Source organism: Pseudomyrmex gracilis, unplaced genomic scaffold, assembly GCF_002006095.1.
Source record: "Pseudomyrmex gracilis isolate BER0280 unplaced genomic scaffold, ASM200609v1 scaffold_143, whole genome shotgun sequence".
NCBI classification, from domain to species: domain Eukaryota; kingdom Metazoa; phylum Arthropoda; class Insecta; order Hymenoptera; family Formicidae; genus Pseudomyrmex; species Pseudomyrmex gracilis.
Window position 1 is genome coordinate 250740 of NW_018020727.1, and position 8185 is coordinate 258924.

An 8185-nucleotide genomic window follows, 5' to 3' on the forward strand; every position below is an offset into this window, starting at 1 on the left:
AAAAAAAAAAAAAAAAAAAAAAGAAAAAAAGAAAAGAAAAAAAGAAAAAAAAAGCAATGTGCGTTGTTTTGTGATCGCAATTTTCTAGTGACCACGTGTTAAGCAAAGCAATCACATCAAGAAACTCATAGGTCGCAGGAATATGTTTTATTGTAATTTTTAGGGTAAAAACGGGCACAATCCAGTCGAAAATCATTGTCCTGCGTGTTCATATGTCGCATTGAATGTGAAAGATCTTGAAAATCACCAAAGACTGCATCATTTGAAAAGAAAGTTTTTTCGATGCGCAAAATGCGATTACATGACGCATATCAGAGCTCGTTATACTAAGCATGTTAAATATCATTCTATGCCAATGATCAAGTGCGATGCTTGTGATTTTAGTTCAGCATATAAGGTTTGTTCCTTCTACTACTTAGTTTCCGAGAGATGTGTGATTAAGTAGGTCACATATTTCCCATAGGGATCCACAAAGAACTGTTTGCAATTATTAATTTGTGTGTGATTATAATTACATATAAATTATATTTGTGTCTTTTTGATGCTGTTTTTCAGTGGAATCTAGAAAGACACATGCGGAACCATGGAGGTGGCGGTGCTTTCAAATGTCGAGCATGTAATTTTACTGCTGATATTCGTCAGAGCTTAACAGTGCATGAGTCATATCACCATGATCCACCGGTGGGTCAGGTCAGCCGCAAAAGCAATAAGTTTGAACGTAAGCCACGAAATAGTCCAAAGCGTTACAATCAGGTAATAAATATATGTAAATCACTGTGATTTTGATTTCATTAAAATGCAAAATAACATGACTACATGATATATTGATTAAATGTTATAAAATAATGTGTGAGATATATGTGTTTGTGTTAGGTTGGAGCAAGTGACTTTCGAGAAGTATTAAATAAAACTGGAAACACAACCAATTCTGCAGACTCGTTTATAGATCATTCATTAATCTCTATAGATGATAAGAAAAGTGCCCTGGCCAGTGCCGAGTGTATTGCATTAAAATGTGAGGAGCAAGGCTGCCAGTTTGTAACAGCTTGGGATTCCGAAATGCAACGTCATTTAGCCGAAAGCCACACGCCACCTAAGCCGAAAAAACCACTGCCATCATTAATTCCATTAAATATAGCCAGCTCAAAGCCCAATACCGCCAGTAGTGGACCGCCTTCAACCTTATTGAAGGTTCCGCGTGTCAGAGTGAGACCTGAATTGGCACAAATCGCAAGGAATACTGAACTGGCAAAGATGTACGGAAATAAGCAGGTTAGTTGGAAGCAGAAAGTTATTGGTTTTTCTTTTGTCAATTGAGAAATACGATTTAAAACGTGTTTTTTATCTGTGCTCATTGTTTGTCATTTGATTTCAGACTACTAATTCAAAGAGGGATCTCAATAATGCCGCTGATATGTTTGAGAAAAAGAACGCTTCGTTTTTCGATAAACTAAAGGAAAAATTAACAACGTCATCGTCGATTAATAATGGCGTACCAGAGGTAGCTGTAAGTAGCGTGAACGATTTGAAATGCTGGTGTACATTTAAGGCTAGTAGCATGGAAGAGCTGGCTTGCCACAAACAAACGCATCATACCGCGCTCAGCGTATCTGTGGGTACGACACGTTGTCCTAAATGTAGAAGACGTTGCAAAAGCACCAGTGATCTTCAAGTGCATATGCAGTGCTGCCATTTGCGCAACAGTTCATCGTCCATCGATAATAGTTTAGATAAAGTAACCAATTGTTCGGACATCTGCATGACTTCGTACACTGGTGAACACGCTTCTCCACCACAAATGGATTGGGACGTAAATTTTAGAGGACCAAAGTCTTTGGAATCTTCGGTATGGTGCTAGACATTCTTCATAATAATGGTATAAGTACATATACACAATTAAGAAAATTCTTGCGCGATTTTTCTCAAAGAGTATTTGTATATTATAAGATTTGACAAACAACATTGGAGTTAAAAACTTGTCCTTCCCTCCTTATACAACACAAATATTTATAAATCCTGTGTAAAACAAATGTGCGCTCTTTCTCTCTCTTTTTGACTTTATATATATTTTTAATATTTTATACCCACACACACACACACACACACAGTCGCGATTTTTTAAATTAATAATTTGCTTTCTCTTTCACTTTAATGGTTGTTGTGAATAGTTGAAATATTTATTTTTTCCGGTATAATTAAATTATTATATTTCTGACTACTATTATAGTTTTGTTGGTATTGTTAGTATTTGCGTAAGATTATGTTGCAGAAGTATACTCTTGTATATTCCGAGCGTGAGCGTTATTGACAAATTAGCTTTTGATATTTTTTTTCATTTATTATTAAGAATGTGCTTTACATATTGCATAGTGAATGTCGAGCATCTATCTTCTAATACATTACTAGTTTGTTACATGTCGTTATGGAAAAAGTTTTGTTGGTTGCGATAAAAAAAAAAAAAAAACTTTTGTCAGGTTGAAGGTGCTCCGATACATCCGGGCGGGCGACGGGTATTCAAATGTCCTCATTGTCCATTTTGGGCTTCCACCGCAAGTCGCTTTCACGTTCATATAGTCGGTCATTTAAACCGAAAGCCATTTGAATGTTCTATGTGCGCGTATCGTTCTAACTGGCGATGGGACATCACAAAACATATTAAGCTTAAAGCAGCTAAAGACGCAGTGCATATGACCGCCAGAGTACTCATGACGGATGAAACAGGTCGACGGAATTATTCCAAGTATAACAAATATCTCGCACAGGTGAAATATAATGAATCTCAATTATGTAGAATAATTTATTTGTCTTTATCTCATATTGACGTGTAATAGTATATAAAGCAATAAGCAAGTTTTCCGAGAATATTCACCTTGCAAAGGATATGTTTCAAAAGAATTTATCGACAATTCGACCATGGCGCTCGTACACTTTATCACTATTGCATTGTAATATTCATAAGCATATTCTTAGTAATTAGTAGACGGAAAATAAGGTCGATCGCGATAGAATATAATTTTTAAGGATTATGTGAAAACGTAAAATTTCATCGCTGATTTGCTGTAAGCGTGACACAAAATTTTTTGTGATTTAGTATAGTGAACATTTCATGACACATCTGATATTTTATTAAACACATTTATGTCTTAAATACTATAATTGATAATATTTACATGATGTAAATGTTCTCTATTTTAGGTAGAGCAGCAGTCATGGGATGAGGATCATATGGAAGAACGTAGTACAAGAGAAATAAACTCGGATGAACCGCCAACAAAAGTGGTGATTGTGGATAAAGAATATAGCTCAACTGTTGGTCACTCGCAATCTTCTGTTACAATTTTACCGTCGAACGAGGCAAATCAGAACAGTCGTAACGTGAACGTGAGTTTACGTCCTCCGCCACCGCTAAAGGCAGCGGTTAAGAGTCGCGGTCAATCTCTGTTGAGAAACAATCCTATTACGATGCTTACTGTTAATGATAATGGTCCGATTGCTACAGCAACAGACGAAAACAAACGTACTCAGTGGAAATGTAAACGCTGCAATTACCGAGATTGTAACAAAGAAAATGTGTTGTTGCATGTTAAATCTCACTACGAATCCACCGATCAACAGTTTACTGAAGAAAAGGTAAATTTTATTAAATAATCTTTTGAGTTCAATGGATATATATATATGTCTGACCTTTAACTGTTTTTAATCGCATTCAAAAAATTAAATCTTATTAAAAATTAGTGATCTTGTAGCTACTATTTTATTAATACGAATAAAATAATGTTTCTAGATACTCGCTGCAGAACTTTCGAATTATAATGTCACGTGATCAAACAATTACGTCATTTAATTTGTGTTAACAATTTAAATCGTGACACATTGTAAAAAAAGCAATTCTTTGATTTTAGTCAGCAGTTGTCAAAAATTGATTACTTCGTTTTGATAGAATGTCTGTGACATGATAATTTAAAAGTTTCTTAATAAAGATAGAAAAGTGAATGTGTAAAAAAAAACTCGGCGAAAACAAAAACACTTTGATAGACTGTGAAATTCTTTCATAGACTACAGTATATATTACTATAATATATATTAACAATACAAAATTTACAAAATTACATGTAAAGTATGTATATAATATAATATGTAGAGCTGTTGCAGTCTAATTGGTCGCACGGTGTAAATCATATAGAGCTGTAGTGTTTTGTGAGTGTGATCAAGATTACACATATTTAAATTTAAAAAAATGTTATTCTATTTCTCTCCTAACTTTAATTTTTCAAATTGTTTAGTAAAATACTTTTAAAGAACATTACGCTATTCAAAATTGCAAAACCTGAAAATCAATTTTTTTGACATTTTAAATCTTTTTACTTTTAAAAAGAAAATATAACACAGGTATATAAAAAATATAAATTGATAAGTATCAAAAAGCTTTTTCTTTCACTTTCTCACTCTTTCTTCCTTTTCTTTTCTTTTCTCTTTTCCTGTTATCATACATATGTATAAAGCTTTAAATTATATACTCTTATGTTTAGATAACAAACTTCTAATTCAATATATATATTTTCGCAGAATCCGTTTGGTTGTAGTGATTGTCCATTTTCAGCGTCGGATGCTGCCACTTTGTCTCTTCACAGGATACATCATCGACCAAACTTAGAAGCCATATTTAAATGCTATCTTTGTCCATACTACGTTAGTACAAAGGCGTATGTGTTGCTGATATATATACATGTATACACACACACACACATAGACATATAATATACATATACATATAATGTGCGCATATATAATATATAATGTGCAAATTTTACTTTCAATTTCATAGAGAACTGCTGGATCACGTTAGACTTCACGGGGAAGAATTAGCAGCTATTCACAAACAAAACATAGATTTCGAGTTAAGCTCCAAATGTAAACAACAACAAGTGTCAATTTCTGATGGCGGTAAGTTGATGAACGCGTTAAACGTCGTTAGGCATTTGTCCATGAGTCAAAATGCTTATGTTACAGGCGTTGATTGTTCGAAGGATGAAACTACTTTTATGGAACAAATGATTCAGATAACATCACGCAATAATGTAACGTTGGCTTCGAAAAACGCAGGAGTTCCACCACCGCCACCGTCACTCCTTCTGGACACTCGCGCTCTTCCAGATGTTCCAATGGTCTGGGTATCACGGCCAGACGGTACTCTGTCGAAAATGCTCAAGTGTCGTCACTGTCCATATGTTTCGTCTCGGCGTGCGGAAGTGCGCGAACATGAAACAATGCACGTAGATACGCCTACGCAGACTCCTTCGATCGCTTGCACGGACTGCAGTTTTACCTGTTGGCATCGAGACATCATGATCGCACATACAGAAATGCATGCAGGATCTCTGGGTACTGTTCACTGTCTTGTGGATGAAACACGACCTGATGCCCAACAAGCAAGCGATTTGGCGACTCTGCTCGGCATGACACACACTCCTACGCTAGGCACGGAACCTGATTTAGAGGAATTTCGTCTAGTCCATTGTTGCGGTAAATGTCCGGCGCGATTTCTATGCGAAAAAGAGCTGCGCATCCATCTGCGCTATCATTCTACCGAATTGGCATACTCGTGTCAATGGTGTACGTACGCAGCGCGTCAGGCGACGCATCTACAAGCTCATCAAAAAGCTCATTCGACGGAGTATCAGGAGCGCACGAAATATTTATTATCCGTGTATGGATTCTCGCAGCGTTATCCGCCACCTGCGACAGCATGCGTCGAGGCAGAGACTCAGGAAAGCAATGATGGCACATCTAATGTCGCGTGGATTGTTGTCGAGATGAACGATAATGCAAACAATTCGTACGGCAGCGCAATTACCTCTTCATTGCCGTCCGTTCAAAGAACCGGCAATTCGCAGCAAGTATTCACTTGCGCAAAATGTCCAGCGCGCTATTTCAAATTGGATGCTCTGGAGTATCACATGACGCTTCACGGTTCAAATAATCGATTTAAATGTAACGATTGTGATTATTCGTCGAAGACCGCGCAGAATCTGGTAAAACATCAAGTGGTACACCGACGACATAACGAGACCAGCGAAGTAACAACGTCATCATCTGTTACGAATGTTTCTTCTTCCGCTTCTGTCTCCGTCGCTTCATCGTTACACTCTTCGCCAGATCCGCAATTCGGTATCTTCATGCGTGGAAATCCCAACTTTGTCTATCCAGGTTATTTACGAAATGGCCGTTTAAAAGAAAAACGTTATAAGTGCCATAAGTGTCCGTCCGCTTTCGAGAAACGCGAACAGTATAGAGTCCACCTGACGTTACATGGCGCCAAGCAACGCTATCGCTGTAACATGTGCGATTATTCAGTTAAATACTACGCAAATTACATACAACACGTAAAAAAACATCAGGCAAATGCACAGGCACAGGCATCGCGCAGACAATTTGAAGATGATCGGATCTCTATTGACAGCGATAGTATCGCCGATATAGCTATGTCAAGCTCGCGTTCCAGCAAGTCTTTACGATCGTCCGCAGTCTCTATTAATGGGATTGTGACATCATCTTCCGGTAATAATAACGCATTCGGTGTTGCCAACAACAACGCTGTCCTACAGTCATCCAATCAAGACAAACAAACTCTATTGTTGATGCAAAAAAAGGGAGTTATCTCGTTAACAGGTGATGCTGACGTAAATACGATCCGCTGTCAAAGTTGTCCGTTCTTCACAACTGACAAGGATACTATGGATATGCACAAGCGTCGCCATGGCATTGACCGTATGACTCCTCCGTGTCCATATTGTGACTACATTCCGCGCAAGGATGAGAATGTCAATGAACACATCCAGCTACATTTTACGAGACTGTACAAGCCAGAGTCGTATCTTATTGTCGAGCTGTTAACGTTGACAATCGAGAAGGTCTCCATTAATAGCAAAGAGGATAAGAATGACAGTCAACGGATAAAAGAAGTCCTGTTTAAAGAATGTGCTGACGGTAGATTTTTGCCGCTTGCTGAACCGAACTCTCTATCACTAGGTACTTCTTCGATTGTGAATACTCTTAAAGAAAAAATCACTGTAGATCCAAACACAGGAGAGACTAAACATCATCTTGTATAGAGCAAATTTTTATCTTCATTTCGCGCAGACAATTATATTTGTACAAATTTTTTTATATAGAAAGAAATTGGCCCAAAATTAGTAGACAAAATATATTATTGTATAGAAAAGTGCGAGAACGTACAACGATGATGAGTATATGCATGATTGTAATAACTGATTAATATACATTGCAAAGAATGATCTCGTTTTTTTCTTTTTATATATAAGTGTATAAGATTAAGAGAGACTTATGTATTAAAATAGACATCAGAACTTATACTAAATAAAGATGAATATACAGTCCTCGCAGGAAGATTTTCTGATAAAGAAATTTCACAGTTTTAACTTCCAAATTCTAATTTTGCGAGTTTTGCAATAATTAATTAGTTAATTTACTAATTTATATAGATCCGCAAATAAATTTGTCATTCACATGAAAAGACAGTCCAGTGTTTTGCATGTTCAGTGTTGCTAAAAGCGTAGCGACATAATAGAGAGAGTTTGGTTTTTAATTTAAATAAATAATAATTTGTGATTATATATATATAATAGCCATTGCCGTTTATATGTAGAACACTTCTCCTGCAGTCAAATGTCTGCGTTACAGCTTCCATTGTCCAGTGTATTTCCTACTTAAAATATCTCTCCTTTCTTCTAAAATCCGCGTATATGCATGAAAAGGAACGCATCCTGGGCTGTTTTTACATGCGGCGTAACTTGCGTCAGCAATTAAATCGGCTCAGCCACTATGATGTGAAAAGCCATGGTATATCATTGCGCATAATGGCGGCCTAATATGGTCCAACCACTCAAGTTGTCGCTTCAAATATAGCCACAAAGTTTGATGCATTACTAATAAATATAAGATAATTCTAAACCTATTGTCACATCCTACATTCCTCTGCTAAGGCCTTGTTTATCCAGGCAATAACCGTTAACTTATTTATTTTACGCCGGAATTGGTAAAGTTCAATTATAAGATTTCAATGGCCTTTTAGTTTATACACCGATCGTTTAATACGCGTATTAAGTACTATATTCGTATTAAATCGGCTCGATCTCAATGTAAACGATATCATATCAAGCTGGTA

The 8185-nt window shown here is 36.6% G+C and overlaps 1 protein-coding gene across 6 annotated transcripts in view; it reads left to right on the top strand.

Moving 5' to 3' along the window:
- LOC109857079 (zinc finger protein Xfin-like) overlaps nucleotides 1-7397 on the top strand; it is a 10996-nt gene extending 3599 nt beyond the window's left edge. For 4 of the 6 annotated variants that reach the window (XM_020433026.1, XM_020433025.1, XM_020433027.1 and 1 more), the window contains 9 exons: nucleotides 164-397; nucleotides 556-753; nucleotides 874-1272; nucleotides 1376-1846; nucleotides 2475-2762; nucleotides 3196-3630; nucleotides 4567-4703; nucleotides 4826-4944; nucleotides 5011-7397. In XM_020433026.1, coding sequence (XP_020288615.1) covers nucleotides 164-397; nucleotides 556-753; nucleotides 874-1272; nucleotides 1376-1846; nucleotides 2475-2762; nucleotides 3196-3630; nucleotides 4567-4703; nucleotides 4826-4944; nucleotides 5011-7112 — 4383 coding nt within the window. In that variant the 3' untranslated portion in view covers nucleotides 7113-7397. The remainder of the gene's footprint in view (nucleotides 1-163; nucleotides 398-555; nucleotides 754-873; nucleotides 1273-1375; nucleotides 1847-2474; nucleotides 2763-3195; nucleotides 3631-4566; nucleotides 4704-4825; nucleotides 4945-5010) is intronic. The other 2 variants (XM_020433030.1, XM_020433029.1) reach the window with 2 other exon arrangements.
- Nucleotides 7398-8185: the final 788 nt, after the last annotated feature.